The sequence below is a fragment of the Myripristis murdjan genome, chromosome 5 (assembly GCF_902150065.1).
Source record: "Myripristis murdjan chromosome 5, fMyrMur1.1, whole genome shotgun sequence".
Taxonomy (NCBI): domain Eukaryota; kingdom Metazoa; phylum Chordata; class Actinopteri; order Holocentriformes; family Holocentridae; genus Myripristis; species Myripristis murdjan.
The window spans coordinates 18,424,818-18,443,153 of record NC_043984.1 but is presented as its reverse complement, the minus strand read 5'-3'; the positions used below and the strand labels follow the sequence as shown (position 1 = coordinate 18,443,153).

At 42.6% G+C, this 18,336-nt stretch overlaps 1 protein-coding gene across 3 annotated transcripts in view; it reads right to left on the bottom strand.

Annotated features, from left to right (window-relative positions):
- Positions 1-502: 502 nt before the first annotated feature.
- The window catches only part of celsr2 (cadherin, EGF LAG seven-pass G-type receptor 2), a 61,887-nt gene continuing 44,053 nt past the window's right edge, over positions 503-18,336 (bottom strand). Inside the window, exons 10-34 of one of the 3 annotated variants that reach the window (XM_030050634.1) lie at positions 18,143-18,322; positions 17,884-17,997; positions 17,141-17,297; positions 15,701-15,842; positions 15,067-15,187; positions 14,228-14,411; positions 13,941-14,042; positions 13,712-13,806; positions 13,344-13,553; positions 12,953-13,136; positions 11,982-12,300; positions 11,308-11,475; positions 11,078-11,201; positions 10,434-10,634; positions 10,037-10,211; positions 8,961-9,073; positions 8,091-8,173; positions 7,064-7,190; positions 6,852-6,962; positions 6,214-6,344; positions 5,953-6,038; positions 5,666-5,830; positions 4,361-4,573; positions 3,873-4,095; positions 503-2,828 (exon numbers count right to left, since the gene is read on the bottom strand). In XM_030050634.1, coding sequence (XP_029906494.1) covers positions 2,804-2,828; positions 3,873-4,095; positions 4,361-4,573; positions 5,666-5,830; positions 5,953-6,038; positions 6,214-6,344; positions 6,852-6,962; positions 7,064-7,190; positions 8,091-8,173; positions 8,961-9,073; positions 10,037-10,211; positions 10,434-10,634; positions 11,078-11,201; positions 11,308-11,475; positions 11,982-12,300; positions 12,953-13,136; positions 13,344-13,553; positions 13,712-13,806; positions 13,941-14,042; positions 14,228-14,411; positions 15,067-15,187; positions 15,701-15,842; positions 17,141-17,297; positions 17,884-17,997; positions 18,143-18,322 — 3,753 coding nt within the window. In that variant the 3' untranslated portion in view covers positions 503-2,803. The remainder of the gene's footprint in view (positions 2,829-3,872; positions 4,096-4,360; positions 4,574-5,665; positions 5,831-5,952; positions 6,039-6,213; positions 6,345-6,851; positions 6,963-7,063; positions 7,191-8,090; positions 8,174-8,960; positions 9,074-10,036; positions 10,212-10,433; positions 10,635-11,077; positions 11,202-11,307; positions 11,476-11,981; positions 12,301-12,952; positions 13,137-13,343; positions 13,554-13,711; positions 13,807-13,940; positions 14,043-14,227; positions 14,412-15,066; positions 15,188-15,700; positions 15,843-17,140; positions 17,298-17,883; positions 17,998-18,142; positions 18,323-18,336) is intronic. The other 2 variants (XM_030050636.1, XM_030050637.1) reach the window with 2 other exon arrangements.

Below are 18,336 nucleotides of genomic sequence, written 5' to 3'. Positions count from 1 at the left end.
AATACCTTGATATTTCAACAATGTTTTAGAGATGACTGCTTTGACAAAATCTTTACACAATGACATTTTTGATGAAGAATCATTAGTTGTTTGGAAGCAATGTCCAAGCAGGTAGAGACACATAACATAACAGCTGCAACAAGTTCAGAAAATTGCATCTCTTTACTGTAATGCAGCTTTTAAAACCAGGAAAAGACGTCACTCATTTTATATCACGAGATTACGATATCCAAAATCCTAGATGATATCTAATCTTATGTCACAATACCGATATATTGCCCAGTCCTACTGCCTTTCCGTGTGCTTGTCATTGTAGAGCCTTTTAACCCTTACTTTCCAATACTGGATTCGTTTACATTTTTTTTCTCATTCATTTATTTTTTTTATGTTTTCTGTAATGACCCAATTTCCCAACAGAGATCATTAAAATTTCATTTGGTCTTATTTGGCTTTATGCAGTGCGCCTCCCGGGAATTCACCACAAAGAGCAGAAACACAATAATAACAGTTAAAACCACATCTGTCTGTTTTTACTTCAATGAATTTGGGTGAAATCCTTTACACCAAGTAATTTCACATAGAAAAATACCAGCCATTTTTCTAGAGCCTACCCTGTATCACTAAAGCTCTGACATCAGTCATCTACATCAGCTCTTGGTTTTGAAGCGGTTGATTGCTAGGCGCTATAACGAGCAGTCTTTACACACCAGATAAGAGCAGGAGGTCAAGCGAGGAGTTAAGTGTTTGATAGTAAAAATTAGTAAATGAATATGAGCGCCAGCTGCGTGAAAACAGATTGATGTGACACTCGTGTATGTGTAAACAAACAGTCTGCTATTTCTAAAATTCGGAGGTTGAAGCCTGGTCCCTTTCATGGCAAATTTTGGATTAGCCTACTTGTATGCACTGTAGCATTATGCACCTTGGTATAAGCAAACAGCTGTGAACTTAATGCAAAATACATTATACAGGGAAAAAAAAGATACAAAAACAAAAAAATATGATAGCTGTTACTCGACTTGGCACAGATATTGAGGTAAAATGGGAAATGGTAGAAAACAGTTTGATCCCTAACAAGAGGAGCACCAGAGTGAAAGAGACAGTCCTCTGTTGGGTTACCGGTGTCGATTTCAATGTGTCATGATTGAACTAGGTAGTGTCGGTGCTTGTGGCATCGCAATAAAATTACATTTGTACATTAAATTTATATGGTTGGTAAAAAAAAAAAAGTCATCCACAAACATCACATAAATTAGACTGAAAGTAGTAGCAGTAACTCAGATATAAGATACTTTCCTCCTAATATCGACAATGACCCCTCAAAGTTGAGACGCATCGGCCCGGTCGGCATGTGGACCTGACTGTGTGAAATATGCACAATTATGCAATATGATTCATTTAAAGATATGTTGAAATCCTTGTTTCCTTTGCAGGCCACTCTGTACAGTAAAATTGGAATATAGCTCAAATAGTATTACAACACAAATTTGCAAGTATTTCATTATTTTACAAAAACGACAAATGCTTCATAGCTAATCTATAAAATACAGCTGTTTAGTCACTGAAGTCAAACAAAAGCATTCATCCCTCGGATAACACATTGGAAAATGAGAGCACGTTTCATGTCCATAAAAAATTGGCTCTCGGTGATTTACAAAAACGTGATGTACCAAAAGTCCTTTGAGTCTTTTTTATAGGTCTGTGCATGCAGGTTTCCCCCGTTCAGTGATGCGAGGGAATGAAGGCTAAGTAGTGGAGAAGGCAATCACTCTCTCTCTCTCTCACACATCTGTACGAGTGATGATTAGCTGTTGCCTTGGGAAACATCCTTCATTAATGAGAAATAGCTTATACAGAGCATCCAGGATGGGCAGACACAGTATGCAGTGATTCTGTCTTCAGTGTTTCAGTGTTTCAAGTTCAGTTCACCATCCTCAAATCCACGCAGAGCCTCTGCCTCCAGTGCATCACAGTGTGATGGCGGGTCACTTCTGGATGGAAATGTTTTTCGAGTCAATGAGGGACAGGAGTCAGTGTGCATACAGTCTGTGAACGAGCTTGACTCGGCCGTTCTGTGCCTTGGACATTACAGGCTTGCAGAGTAACTTCAGCACCTGAGACCGAACTCCAACGGGGAGCAAACCTCACACTGGCACCATCTGAGCACAAACACTAACACCTCTAATAAAAGAGTAACCACATTAAGCTATCCAGGCAAACCGTGATGACATTACAAACTAGTTATGCAAGAAGAGGAAATTCCCTGAATGTTTGCATCTCTACGACTACAATGACCCACCCCAAAAAGAATGACTTCTTTATTGTTCCATAGTCTTCAAAACATAATATATCAACTGGAACAAAAAACAAAAAATTAAAAAGTTGACTACCAGCAAACTTGGGCAGGCAGTGTAAATTAAAAAAAAAAGTGCATTGCTTCAAGTATGTAAACAAAACAATTTCTTTAAAGGGAGAGTGAGACTCGTTCTATCAGTGTGCTTGAGCCTGGGCCAGTGCAATGACTCCTGAGGTTTGGCACACATGTATGAACATCAACAGACACACACACAGCACACGCACACACATAACACAGACTGCTTGACCTGCCACATCACACACACTCCTTCAGAGGACCACGATGACGAGGGGGGATACCATCCTCTTCCCGCGTTAGGAATGTCCAGTGCTCCCTTGTGCGCCTCCGCCTATACAGTTTGCTTTTCCAGTCGGTGGAAAGCAGTAGGGTTGTTGTCGAAGAAGGAGGCTCTATGACCTGCAAAGACACACCCCTCCGTCAGCGCGGTCACATGGAGGTGTTGCGGTGGCTGCTGGGAAAACAGGGTGGCAGATGAAAGAGGAGGGAGGGTGGGTTTAGGATGGATAGGGGTGTGTTTGAGACAAATGCAACACAACACAAGAAGGAACAAAAAAGGAAACATGGGTGGCAATGACTCACACTTCCACACATTCACACATACACACACACACACACACACACACACTGGTTGTGAGGGGTGAGAGATGCTAAATGATGCACCAATCTGAAGACAGTGATCCTGATTTGGTTTTTAATAAGGATCAGTGCTTCAGTGAATAAAATTAAAGAATAAAAATCTATGATTTTTGGAAAGAGAGAAGGGGCAGAGAGGGTTGATTAGTAAATCGTAAATCAGATCTATTTTAAGAATTTAGTGCTAAAGAGTGCAGTGGAGTTTCTTTGATTGTTTGTTTGTTTCTGTACATCCATCCCAGAGAAATAATAATACCCATGCATGTGTGCATTTCATTATTAAAGTATTAAAGCACAGGATCCGCCTCTTTGTGGTTCCCCTGGAGCAGTTTAGGGTGCCTATGACTTCTGTGTCTTTAAATTGGCTCTTGCAGGAATCAACTTTGTCAGAGTTTTTCTTTGTAAGATGCGTACAAAAATATCACTAATATTGCTCTGCTTCATCAGTCAAAACTACAAATATGTTCAGTGACTTCCGGTCAAATGTTTGAGATCCTCCCACATCGACGCTGGGAGGATGGGTGCTGCCCTGGCATGTTAATGTTAACACTTGTTGGCCATTAAAGGTGGAAAATGGGACAGAGTACGAATGATGACAACGAAAAATCACTGAGGACGACAGCACAAATAGTTGTTCAAAATTAACAATTGAAGGTGGAAAAAAAGGTCTCGCAATATAGATTCACAGGAAAAAGACTTTCACAATAATGTACACACTTGTGGCTGTGATCTCAGTTCTGCAGAATCCAAAACCGTGGTGCTTTATTTAACACTAAAAATGCTTTACCTTCTTGTTTGGGTCCTAGAGCCTATATGCTGGGTGTTTCTAGCTTTATTGGGTTATCTGGGTGTTGATACTCACTCCGACCCTGATGAGTCCCCGTCCACCGTCCCTGCCTTGATGCTCATGGCGACGCCGTTCAGCTGATCGGGGAGGCTGGGCTTGGCTGGGCCGGCTCTACCGTCACTGGAGGACGATCCCTGTGGAGAGGTCGGGCCCGTGGCGTTTTCAGACAGTTCGTTATGGATGCGGTTGATCCCGTTCCTCTCCACAATAGGAGAAAGCTGCTTTTTCTTTAGGATTCCTGCATGTGATGGAAAAAAAATATGGTCTCTTCATGAAAATGCCAAAATTCATACTGCAAAACGATTTGTTAGTCTTGCCATTTACATTCATTCAATCTTAAAATCTTTTAAATAAGTGAAAAATTCTGCCAATGTGATGGTGTAATTCAACTTGTTCCAGTGCAGTCTCGGGGATTTCCCAAGACAAGTGACGATATTTGACATTTTCAGATTCAGTATTAGAAGTTGAAGAGGATAGTTTTTGCACTGGGCTGAACTGCTCACCTTTCTGGGGGTGTGCATTAAGGTTTGGCAGACTGGGCAGCAGCAGCGTCATGGTGTCCTTGTCCCCCGTCCTGTCATCTGGCGCCGTGCGGTTGAGGCCCGGCTCAGGGCTGGCCAGACCCTCCACCTTCATTCTGTCTGCTCCTCCCAGCTCGCTGTCACTCGCCGGCGCTGCGTACTCCCCAGGCCAATACATCTTAGTCAAGTTGTTGTCTGGGACGTAACCATGAAAATGATTAAGTAAACAAATCTTGGTAAGTTACATATAAAATGGCAGTTTGATATTTACTATGATGCGTACTATAAAATTCATAACATAGCCATTAATTAAATCTGTTTTGTATCATGTTCTCACCCTGAGTAGTCTTAAATGTCAGGGAAAAAAATGACTGCATGCCTCAAGGACAATGAGGCAAAAACTGTAACCACGTCTGTTGTCATGGACTTGATAGGAAACTTCGACCAAAAGCAAAAGGACACAAAAACATCTGGAAAATGTGTGAGTGACAGAGGCGCCAGAGGCGGATCTTCAGTTCCAGTGAACGTGTAGGCCAGTCGCACAGGGACAAATGCACAATATTTTCCATTGCAATGTTTTACTGTAATTACCCTGGTTTTGGGACTTACTGAACGTATGAATAGAAAGTGAAGAAGTGAAGTACGCCACATGAAGACTTTTGAGAATTTGAGAATAACATTTTCATGTCCTTTTTGCTGCTATTTGTTGAAGTCCCTGCTTAGCCACTTGTCCGACATTTCTGACAACTCATGGTGAGTACTTGATAAAAAAAAAAATGCATAGCTTTTGGCTGGAGTAATATTTAATTTTAATAAATATTTTATATTTTATTTTAATATTTTAATATTGTCCTAAAATAGTGGCTAAACTGAGATGAAGTAGTTCTTCCCCTACATCCCTGGTTGTAGTGGACGTGAACACACTTGAAGTCTTACATGTAATGCTGTGGTATTAAAGGGAGATGAAACTCTAAATCTTTTATGGCAGAAGAGCAGGCATTGTTACACTGTGTGGGTTGAAACAGTAAGCAGTGCACGTCTAACCACACCTAACAGTGATGTAGGCAAGCCAAATGAAGCACACCTACATCACTGCAGTGAGGTGAAGTGTAAAACCACAAGATGACAGCAAAATCTAGATTTTCTGCCGAGGTTTCATGCTACTTTAATCAACATATTCATGTTTAACTACGGTGTCTGCAAATTTTGTTAATTTAATTCATAGCTTTACAACATGTTGTATTCATTCAAAAAGGAGAGTGTCATAAAAACAGACAGGTTCTGTACCATGGGGGTGTGCTCTCTTGGCGACGTTGGAGGCCAGGCTTTCCCAGCATTCCTCTGGAGGGTAGGGTCCCTCCTCATCCTCACTGTCAGACGAGTGAGTGGAGGCGTAGGAGCCGCTCTGGTCGTCCTCTAGAGACAGGTCGCTGTCGGAGTCGCTGTCATGATCTACACACAGACAAGGAACATGAGTAAAAAACTTCATGCACATGTTGAAGCTGATATCCCCTTCTTGAAGCAACATGTTTGTGCAAATAGAGCAAGTAGGAGGTTCTGAGCAGGAAACGCACCATCCAAGTGCTCTTTAGTTTCATGGAAGAGTGAGCCGTGGTCGTTCAGAGCGATATGCGCCTGACTGTTACTCAGTCCATCATCCCTGGAAAAAACGACAACAGCTTGGTCAAATTCTGCCCACTATCCTACACACGATCATGCAATATAGCATTTCAAAGCCGAGAAGTGCTGATACACATATAAGGAAATACAGAAAGAAACTATTGTGCTTGGGGTGTTGAACAGCTCTGTGCACAGAGCCACTGGGTTCTCCATACCTGAGGACAAATGGGACGTAGCTCTGCTGGCTCTTGCCGCTCTGCATGGTGCCGTTCAAAGACACGCTGGAGTCTCCAAAGGGAAGGTGGTACAGCCGGCCATCCATATAGCTGGAGTTACATTTGTAGCCCTTAGAAACAAGGAATAGGGATAAGAGGGAGGAGAATGTTAGGCATTAAAAGAAACACTAAAAAACTTAATTTATATACACTGTTGTTTGTGATCGATTAGTGCAGGTCAAAGCTAAAAACAGTCTTAAGTCTTTGAGCTGCTCCAGGATTAAAAGAGGACAACAACAGCACAATCTCTTAATGGATCGGAGAGACAGACCCTATTACACAAAAGAATTAATGAGTTTTAAAGTGCTGAGAAAATTTTTATAGATCTGAATGTGACTGGAACAGATTCTGGTTTTGCAAAACAGTCAATCACATTCACAAAAATGTCACTTGAATTATCCAAGATCATAATAGATGTGACAACTCTTGATGGAAACATTTCATGTCAAGGCACTGCTGCTTTAATGAAGCCCCTAAATATCTGACTGAAGCACAAATCGACATCCCGGAGGTCTGTAACTGTTCCATGAGACAGCCTGGGCTGAGTATTTTCTGAAGGTTTACACTAGGGGACTCACCGAGGCCTTGGACTTGATCATATGATCAGGACGCTTGCGGCTGCAGCAGTATTTCATGGCGTTCCTTGCCTCCTTGTTGAAGACGATGCGGAAGAAGAAAATGAAGGGACCCTGGTTTGGATGAAAGGAGAGATCAAGAGATCAAGGAGAGGTCAAACCAAAGAGGCAATGAGCCTCTCAGACTGTGTCTCAGGGGGAAGCAGACGGCTCACCTGCACACAGTTGAAGCCAGCGAACAGATAGTGGAAGATGATCATGTCACTGTTGACGGAGAGGAGCGCCAGAAGACACGTGACAGAAACCAGGATGAGAACTCCTCCTGCTGTCCTCAGGCCCGAGCTGCAGACAGACAGAAACGAGAATCATCAGGAACATCTCTGTGCTCATAGTTAAGTGCTCAAACCGCAAGATATAGGATGCAACACCAAAATGCAACAAAACAAACACTGCAAGATCAGGAAATTGCAACAGGTCCAGAAAAGAGCTGAGCTCACGATCCCTTGGTTGCAACAGCACACAGAGGTGGAAAGCAAAGTTAGAAAGTGTGACATTTATTTATAGCATCTCAGTCCCGTGAGCTAGTCAGTTAGCTTCTTTAAAATCTCTTGAAAGTTTTCTTTTTGCGAAAACCGTTAGAAATGTCTGATATATGTTTTTATTTATACCGTTTTTATCCCTATTTATTTCATCTTGCATGTAATCCTCTGGTTTTGCATCTTCCAGCCAGTTAAACAGGGTGGGATTCAGTTTGAACTAACACTGGATTCTTTTATTCAACGTTGGTGTGCACGCCGCATTTTACTCATCATCCTTTATGTGGTTGGTAGTGTAGTTTGACCGGTTTTATTACTTCCTCATAAAGATGGAAAGTGAACTCAGGGTGTGTTGACAGGCCTGTCAAAGTAACTAATATATGCAGGTTCTTTGAGAAATGTGGTGAAAACAACAATGCATTGTTTGTGATGTGCATGGGTTCCGATGTGGTTTTGTTTCCCTTTGCTGTGTGTTTGTGTGCACGTGCCCATGTGTGCATGTGCATATGAGTGTGCAACTCAGTTTCATCATTGCATTTGCCTTGCATTTGTGCAAACACTGTGCCTAAGGCATCTCATATCATAAGTATTGGAGTGGACACAAAGATCCCTACAGCAGAAAAAGGCTGTGATGCACACACCTCAAAAGCAAACACGAGTTATTACACAACAGTGATAATTTGGTGGGTAACAGCAGGACACTCACACACGGGACTCTTTCTTCTCAATGCTGTGGTGTCTCAGTGAGCAGGAGGCTCTGGAGGCCAGGATGTACAGGAAGATGTTCATCTGTGGACACAGCATCAAACTCCATCACACTTTATAACACAGCACTGGTCAGTGTTATAGTGATTAAAATACCCTTACAGTGTTACCAGTTGGTTAAAAACAACCTTGACCCTAAAATGTGGCCCTGATGAAGACCACCAGCAAGGCCACGGCACCAGGTTTAATTTTGTCATGTTCTGATAAAGGCTTTTATTTTGTATTAACAGCCGGAGACTTTCTTGTTCGTTATAACAGAGAACAACATGTTTTACAAGGTAGAGCCACTTCTTTTCTTCAACTGAAATCACATTACATTAGAATATTGTTTTCCTAACTGTTATTTTCACTTCTTCACAGACCATACACTTAAACAAACAAAATACATTAAATTTATTCGAGTTCCTTTGCACCCCTGCTGACGCTACTTCAAAAACAGAACAGGGGTGGGTGTGCTCATTGTAAACAACATCTCTGGTGCCACTCTAATGAGATCAGCGCTCATGACTCAGCATCTTGGACCGCGATATGGACTGCTGCAGTGGGAGACACTAGAATAAATATCCTCCTCCGGTGTGAAAATCACGGTCACTGTGTGCAGATCTGTCAAGCAGGTGCTGCTGCAACACTTTTTCTCTGCATCTTCGCATCCATGATGGGTTGTTTATGTTTGTATCATGCTTACTGTATTTGCACCTTTGAGTGCTTAGAAAACTGCCAATTTTAATAGATGTTTATTATTTTTATTATGTAAATAACTGCACAGGAACCTCCATGATGAGCTAAGATGACAGGAGCTGCAGGGACTCACCGACACGACCATGGCGATGGGTCCAGCGAAGCTCCAGATGAGAGTGTCGTACATGGACAGCCAGCAGAAGTCGGGGTTCCCGTAGCCCTCTGGGTCGAGACCGACTGCCAAACCTTGACACAAAGGCCAAAAAACAGAGATGATAGCACCAAATCCTCCATCAGGCAACAGCTGATACATGTGTGTATGTGTGTATGTGTGTATCGCGCCATGTAGGCCTCCACATGCACACGCATACAATCCAAGCATGAAAACTGCTTTCCTTTATCTTGTGTTTGTCAGTATAAGCGATGCCAGCTGATGACATGATTGATTTTTTTGCAGATGTTGAAACTAGGGCTACATGTCAATATAGTATCGATGTTGTGATATGAGTCTTGATATTGTCTGCAATTTTGGAAATGGTAATATGATGATAAGGCGTAAGTGTTCTAAACTTATTTTATTGTTTTAATTGTCTACCCCTGCTTGGTCATCATATCCACTTTACTAATGAATGTTTATCAAACATCTTGAGTTTAAATATCTTTGCATATCTACAATATTGTCACAAAGTCGACATTGAGGTAGCCAGTCAAAGATATCGTGATATTTGATTTTATCAACATCATCTAGCCTGACTTGAAATCATACTCTAGTTAGAGGAGGACGGTCATCAAAAGCAGGGAAAATCTGTCAAATTGGTACAAAAAGGAGCGATTCCAAAATTTAGTGCTGAGTCCTGCTTTTGATTTTTAACAGCAGTTTGTAATAAAATAGGAAAGAGGAAAGATTGTTTTCTTGGACAAATTTCTATACTTTGTCGAATCACAAGACCTGCATTTTTGATGAATAAACAAAGGCGTAGTGTGGACAATTTCTGTATTTTTGAAAATGTAAGTGTCTAGGCATTGCTACTAATGTGAACAGAAACAGTCTGGTGCTGGGGATGAAGGTCAGCACTAACCGAGGCAACACTCTGTATGCTCATACTTGTGATGTTTACTCTGTAGGCAACTGGAAAAACTAACTTTTCATACATTATTCTCTGAGCGTTTCCTCTTTGCGTTACTATGCGACGGTGTGAGTTTCCAGACCTGTGATGAAAGCAGGCACTCCCCAGCCAATCAGGTAGTAGAATCGCATCGGCCCGTAGTTGATGTCTCGCACTTCGCTGATCATGCGGTAGACATGCAGCCCCTCCAGGAAGAGCCAGGAAAAAGTGCACAGGTAGAAGAAGTGCAGCAGGATGGCGATGACTGTGCACAAAAACTTCACAGAGGGACAGAGACAGGGAGAAGAGACCAGAGATTAAAGCACATTGTACCATATATATCTATGTATATATACACAGAGGAGTGGAAATTTCTGAGTTTAGATTATCATTTGCTTTGATTTGCTTTGCTCAGACTCTTCTTAATGTAGATGAGAGAGATGGGAGGATATCAACATGAGCTATACGAATTAAATGAAGATAGGAAACTGATTGATTACTGGGTTGTCTGCCTGGTTGATGCCCAGGATGAAGATGAGCTCAGAGAAGAAGAGGGCAGTGGCTCCATTGTTGATGATGCTCGTCTTGTTGCACTGCATGGCTCTCAGACAGAGGAGGAAGGTCGCTGTGAGGAAGAGGAAGCCCAGCGTCACACCTGCTGTGCTCCATGTCACAAGTTTGATGGGCAGAATCTCACCGTTCTGACCAGGAGGGGAAGAGAGGAAAAGGTTGAGTTAGAGAATGGAGTGAAGATGGTGGAGAAAATCATTCACTATCTCCATCAGTCTACACACACTTCTCTTAAAAAAAGTGAAAAAAATCTGACATTGAGATGAGATAATCCCCCTTGTTTCCGATGCAATTTCACTTGTTTCATTTTTTTTCTGTGGACAAGTATAAATATGTTGAATCAAGACAGAATGAGGCATATAAATACATTAGAGTCAAGAAAAGAACTCTAGGATATCTAGAAACAAGTTTATTAGTACTGGAAACAAGTAGGATTATCTCATCCCACTGGCTTTTTCACTTCTTTAAAGAAACACAAGATTTTAACACTGAATATGCAACTAAATCACTTGTTACGATGCAGATTTTTGCCATGAAGCATCGAGTGGGTGTTTTGCGGGTCAGTTTGAGTCACCTCTCTCCTGGAGATGTCCATGAGCACAGCAAAGCTGGTCATGTGGTAGCACTGGCAGCTGATGTGAGTGTTGTTTCTGAAAACCACCTCACATCCCTTCGCCGACCAGCCTCCGTTACCGCCACTGGAAATGAAAACACACAGAGAGAGAGAGAGGAGAGAACAACGTGAACACACGGTTTCGTCCAGTTCCTGCTGTAAACCCGCCGCTCGTCCGCCCCTTCACTCACAGTATGCTGTGATTCCAGAAGACGCAGATGGGCTTGGAGCGCTCCTCGGTGGAGACGAGGCGGAACTGCACCGTGATGGGTTTGTCCAGCGTGTGCTGCAGCAGCTCGTCGTTGTCGTGCACTGTGATGCTCACCACTGGTGTGTTGATGACTGGCCGCTTCGGCACCCTGATGCAAGTCATGTGATAAAAAAAAATAAATGAACTCAAAGATCAGCATTTTTGATTCTGTAATTACAGACACAAAGCAAACTCTTGTTATATCATAGAAATCATTGGTATTATTCTCATGAGTCAAAATGTGAAACCTGCAACCTGAGATAATAATAACAACAACAACAACAACAACAACAACATCTCCTGGCAAATCTAAGTGCTTATCTATTGAATAAAAACCTCTAAAACTCTACAGTTGGGTTTCAAAAATGTGTCTAACCCAAATCTTCCTGGATTAATGGGTTTCATGTGATTGCAGTTAATCTTCTACACATTTGTACACCAGTACAAATGTTGTTTTAGATGATAAATTAGGGTCTCTCTTAACAGGAAGCCACTGGGATACAATGTCGGTCTGTGCATCAGTCTACATCGACTTTTATTCAGTCTTCCTTAGTTTTTTCCACTCTCTCTTTTTATATTTCTAATGGCCACACAATTCAACCTATTGTTTCTTACCGGAGGCTTCTCTTGTCTGGGTCGTAGCTCTCTGGTAACAGTGAGGCCAGGCTGTGAAAGATGATGACGCTGGCGATGGCGTCCTGCTGGCTGTCATCAGGATGCCGCTTCCGCCTGGTGCCTGAGTGATTCCTCGGCGAGGGTTCTGGGAAGATATCCATGTGCCTGTGGCCCCTGGTTTCCACAGGTGGTTCAAAGACTGAATCGGGGAGAGTGACAGCCGTCTCCAGGTCCGCGGGGCGGGGGCCTCTCAGGGACTGGTACCGGGGAAGCTTGGCTCCAGCAAAATTCATTTTCTTGAGGCGGTCCACAGAGATAACTATGGGGAACACATTTAAGAAAGTTAAAAAAAAAAAAAAACAGGGCTGGATGGTGAGTTCAGACACTGAGGGCCCTCAGAGCAGCCAGCAGCTGCCTTGCTGAAGTGTTCTGGAGCAACACAGCGAGTCCCTGCAGCAGTGGTGCTCTGCTGCTGAGCCTGACCTTTAACCTCCCTGTGACGGAGGTAAGTGAAAAGATCAATACAGTATCAATACATTACACAGAACCGCATAGAAAAAACCCTTTAACACATTGCCGTCTGCCAAGAAAGCTATAATATGGCTGTGCATCATAATTGATACTATTTTAATATTGTGATTTCAGACTATATATAATCTGGGATTTCAGATATCATAATATTGCAATATAAATTGCATAAAGAAATGCAATTTTTCTCAATTTATTACATTGCTCTGACCTGTTTGGTCATCATATCCACGTTACTTATAACTGTTTATCAAAAATCTATATTGTGTAAATATCTCATGAAAGCACCAATACTCATCCCTACAATATAGTCACAATGTTGATATCTTGTATTCAAAGATAACATGATATTTGATTTTGTCTTTATCACCCATCCCCAGGCTGCATTGTCTTTACTGCTGGTCTAGATTATTGCTGTGAGGTAACTGTAAGACAAAGCCCACCTATATGTGGGGTAACGATGGTGAAGGGGCTGAGGTAAGTCTTCCTCATGTTCTGTGCCAGCGTGTTGGCGTAGTCCTCATAGCGGCGCAGCAGGGCAGCCGTGCCGCCTTCTGTGTGCTGGATGAGCTCCCAGTGCGGCCGTGTGTCTGGAGACAAGATGGCGCTGCCCACGCGGACCAGATTCTGTCAGAAAACAGCAGGATGTGACAACGGAGAGGCAGATGAAGTGTTATGTATGTTTCCCGTTGCTTATGCTTCCTAGTAATAATGTTGCAGCATGGAGAGTGGATTTTAATATGCTGAATGCAGCTAAAGCATTCTACTGTGTTGTATTACTGTTGTTGTTGTTGTTGTTTTTTTATCTGTGTTGTCTGTGCTGCTGAGTTTCACCTCAGTGAAGTGGACGTCCTGCGTGGCGGTGAGGTTGAAGCCCTGCTGGCTGCTCTCATGCTGCAGGAGGCTCTGGGTGAGCCGATAGGCCACCTTCACATCGCTGCCGTAATACTTCTGCGTGTGGAGGGTTGCGTTGGCCAACATGGCTGCAGTCTGCTGGACGTGCCCAGAGTCCAGGAGCGACGCGTTACGAGACAGCTTCTCAGACTGAGGGAACGTAAAGTAAAAACAACAGTTTACCAACGTTTAGATGCTTTCTTAATGAAATACATTGCTTAACTTCCTTTACCTCCACTTTCTTACAGCTGAGATTTATTTGTGAAAATTATGAAACACATCTAAAAGTGAAGATAATAGGCACACACCAGGGCCTTCAGCTTGGTGAAGGTAATGGAGGTGCAGTTGAAGAGATTGGGAGGCAGCCATCCCTTGTGCTCATCGCAATGGCGGATAGCCGTGCCTGGGAAGGAAGCGAGAGAGCGATCGAATGTGAGATGAAAAGCAACAGAATGGAGCAGAGGAAGGCCTTGAGGCAAAGTTCATATATTACCATTACTGTATGGTAATTTGATGAGCTGCTGAAAATCATCGTACCAAAAGTTCCCTTGGGACAGGGAACCGCTGCAGGAAGACCAAACTTAGTCCTGGGCCACCAGATCCCAGCCTCAATGGCCTGAGGGCAGCTGTCATAGATTACTGAATGAGACAAGCGATGGGATAGGAGGGTGGAATGAGAAACAGAGGGGGATAGTGAAGAGGAGGAGAAAATTATTGCATTATTCTATTTAAGATATTTGCGGCAGTAATACAACTGGGATTTTGCTTTTCCCAACATTACGGCAACTCAGAAATACCATCAGATTTATGAAACGCAACCTGACCTTCACAGCCATTAGGGGACACCTCAGCAAAGGGGTTGTCACAGCGGTCACACTGACGTCCGATGACACCGGGTTTACACTGGCACTGGCCGGTCTCCCTGTCGCACGCCCTGGAGAACGAGCCAATCGGGTAGCAGTCACACAGCAGGCACGCGTCGCTGCCCTCAGGATGGTAGTGGTTGTCCTGCAAAAGTAGGACAAGAGATGGGCTGATTCAGAGCCGGTTTTGCATTATTTGTCAATTTCTTAGCACCACCGTGGTTCAGGTTCACACAAACCCAAACATTCACACCTGGGAGCGTACCACTACAGCCAGTCAGCATTAACTGCCTTGCTCAAGGGCAGCTAAAGAGTGGTTTCCTGAGGGAGGGAAGAGCATTTCTCAATAACCTTCGCCTAGTTTTTTCCAAGCCAGCTGGCGCTTCCAGACAGAAGCCTTCCGATTAAAAGCTCAGCCCTCTAACCGCTCCTCTAGCTTTGTGACTCTCAAAATGAAGCAGTGCCAGACCCCCTTCTGCCCCCTCACCAGGGAGGGTGATGAACAATTCAACCAAAGAGTGATTCTCCTTTTTCAGCCTGAATCATTTGATTAATTATCAGGGGAGGCCTACAGGCTTAAAACGATATTTCAAAAGAAGAAAACAGTATAAATTAGAGAATAGACAGATAAACAGCCATGATAATTAAATTGTCAACTTTTTTTCCTAAACCAATCACCAACCACCATAAATAATCTCACACCTCCGTCAAAATTATCCTGAGCCCATGACATGTGGGGAGGGCTGCTCTGGCCTCACCCTCATGCCCCTGTGATTGTTAGTGATGACGAGCGGACTCACCTTGCAGCGGCACTCTCCGCTGGTCTTGTTGCAGTCGGAGTCAAAGCCCTTGTCAGTGCGACAGTCACAGGGGCCGCAGGTCTTGTGACCCCACCAGCCTCTGGGGCATGGCAGGTCAGTCCTACAGGGATACACACATGGACACACGGTGTTAATTTAGCTTAGTTTATCTGCACAATAATAAATCATAGACACAAAATGACACGGTTACAATCCTAAACTAAACCTAAGCTGAAGAGTTCTCATGTGCTGAAATAAAAACGAAAACTGTCAAAAGAGAAAAAAAATAAAACGGAGGTAAAACTATCTTGCGTACACCTTCATAAGACCCCTACCAAAAATACTACAACTAGAGCTCAAACTAAATTAAATCAAAGCAATAACTACCAAACCCACACTGGGGGATAAATAGAAATCAAAAACTAAAGAAAAATAAAAAGTAAAGAAAAACATCTAAATCTATAATAATCCCCTGGAATGATAATAGCACAGTGAGAGTCACGCATACATACACACACACACACACACACACGGCTCTAAGTGCAGAGAATTACACTCCGAGGAGGAACCAACAAACAACACAAGAGAAACTATGACACACAACTCAACAGGATTATGGAGAGTTCCACTCAACTTTTTTTCACAGTATTGTCCAAAGTAATTGCTGGGACAGTCGCAGGTGTAGCCGTGAGAGGAGCTCGGCTTCCTGCTGCAAGATGACTCATGCTCACATGGGTTCAATGAACAGGCATCGGTGCAGTTGCTGCCATAGTAACCTGCAACGAGGAAACGCAAAGGACACTGAGTCGCTCTGTTCTCACAGCGACAGAAACAGGAACAATGGAGGAAAAAAACTTGTAATCCGCTAGATTTACAGAATTCCCAGTAGGCTCATTTGAAAGCATTAAAAAAAAAGATGACTGGGTGCTGCACTATTTTCATGTTTGATAGGATGAAAAGCATTTTAATTGAGTAACTATACAGAGAAGGACAATTTTACAAAAGTTTCAACAGCATCAGCTGAGTCAGGTGACACGATATGGAAACTAGTCTACAGACACAGATAGGTCAGAATAATCAAGATACACTTTGATTAATATCTGCTTTTATCACATAATAGTTGGGTATTGCATTTGGAATATCCAAATATAGTGCTGAAAATGAGATCACTTTAAATTAAGTAATTCAAATTCACAGTACCACTTTAAAGTAAGACTACACTTACAAATGGTTTAAGAATGGTTTATAATTATCTCAAACATAAACCAAGGAAGTCCTATACTCTTTGTAAAAAGTGCAAATGTTTTTATCTGAAGACGGAGTGCCTCAGTTTCCTTTTTTCCTTGGTTGTCTGCACTTTTTACAAAGAGTATAGGACTTCCTTGGTTTATGTTTGAGATCTACTATTCACCTGCCTAACTGAAGAGCACCTATCAAGTAAAAAGCCCTATAATATCCAAGTAGTGCTTCCTTTACTCTCTTTTTGCATGGTTTATGATAATATAATTATGTTGTAAACACTTTAAAAATCATTAATAAGCAGTTATAACACATTAGATAACAACTGAATGCAGTGAACAACAGCTACCAAGGATGGCTGACTGATAAAGGGACAAAATAAAGTAAGTTAAGCCACTAACAAGATCTCAGATTTAACAAAATAGATCAGTAGTGAGCCTGCATTGATGAATAAAAACTGTATTATAACTTGTTTATAACTCTTAATTTATGACTTATGATTACAACTTAATCAATAAAGTCATTAGAAACCATTCATAAGCTCTTCATAAGGCTAGTCTTATTGTAAAGTGGTATGAAAATCTTTTTGCAAAATGTAATCAACGATTTTATTTAGATTTTGGAAACAGAGTAAGTCCAACCAGGAGAAGCAGTGGAAAATGGATGAATGGCCAAACATCTAAAGGTAATCTGAATCTTATTTTCAACAATTCATGTGACTTTATAACAAAAGTCAATATTAATAACAATTAGTGAATGTTCATCAGTGATCTGTTGTTTTTTTTTTCCGACCCTAAAAGGGATCATGGGTGTTGGTCCCTGAACGAGCACTGACCGGTGAGGCAGGTGCAGGAGTGGCTGTCCCAGTCGTCGCTGCAGTAGCTGTTGGCGGGACAGGGGCTGGAGCCGCAGGGGTCCGGCACACTGCAGCCCGCCTCGACGTTCAGCTTCCTGGCCTGAGACAGACGGAGAGCCCCGCCCACACGTAGACCCTGGGGGGAACCAGAGGGAGCACATGGTCAAACACACACACACATACACACACACACACACACACACACACACACACACACACACATACACATACACATTCACTATAGCACAATTTTGAATGAAAGTATGAGGCATTGCTTAAGAAGGAGCATTCACATGAGACATTTTGGCAAGAGTATTCACAGACCAGCCAGATTAGTTGGAACCGCCTACTGTGGATTGTGTTGTTGTCTCTCAAAACTTCAGTTTCATTGGCTGATTAAGTCCATTAGCAGATTACATTCACATGCACTCTGTCACCAGTTCAACTAGTCTTATCTAGACATATTTTCACTGCACTCCATCCAGGATGTGTACAGAAACCAAAAAGTTAAACTTGATTATTTTTAAGACATTTTTCTGAAAAATTTTACTAAAATTTTGAATAGATTTTTTTTCTTTTCTTTTTTCTTTCTTTCTTTCTTTTCTTTTTTTTTTTTTTTTTACAAATCATCTCTGTCTGATTCAAATAAGCATTACATGTGATTTCTATATATTTGTCTGGTTTTTGGAGCATCATGAAACGGGCTGACAGTAAGCACAGACCTGCAGACACCCACGGAAGCCATGCTGGATTGTCCCATCAGCCCTCATCACACCTCCAACGCTCACAGCCTTCAGCTTGGATTCTTTCAGCTTTCCATCCACCTCCATACTGGCCTGAAAAAGTACACAAAAAAATAAAGGTTAAATAAATAAAACAAATACAGGTTTTCTGACTTCAAAACTACAAGAATCTGTTTTGCACTGATCTAAACTGATGACGAACAGCGACCGGCCATATATGGGCAAAAGTGCGACTCACCAGGTAGAGGCCATGGTCTACTGACAACATCGCCTTGTGGTGGGTCGTTGTTGCCACGGAGCCACTAATATCCAACTGCAAGTGATGCCAGTCCCCATCGTTCACCAGCACCTCCTCCACCCGGGACAGGGTGGAGTCCTCGCCCCTGTGCAGGCCCATCACCACACTCCCCCCACGCAGCTGCACAGGCAGGG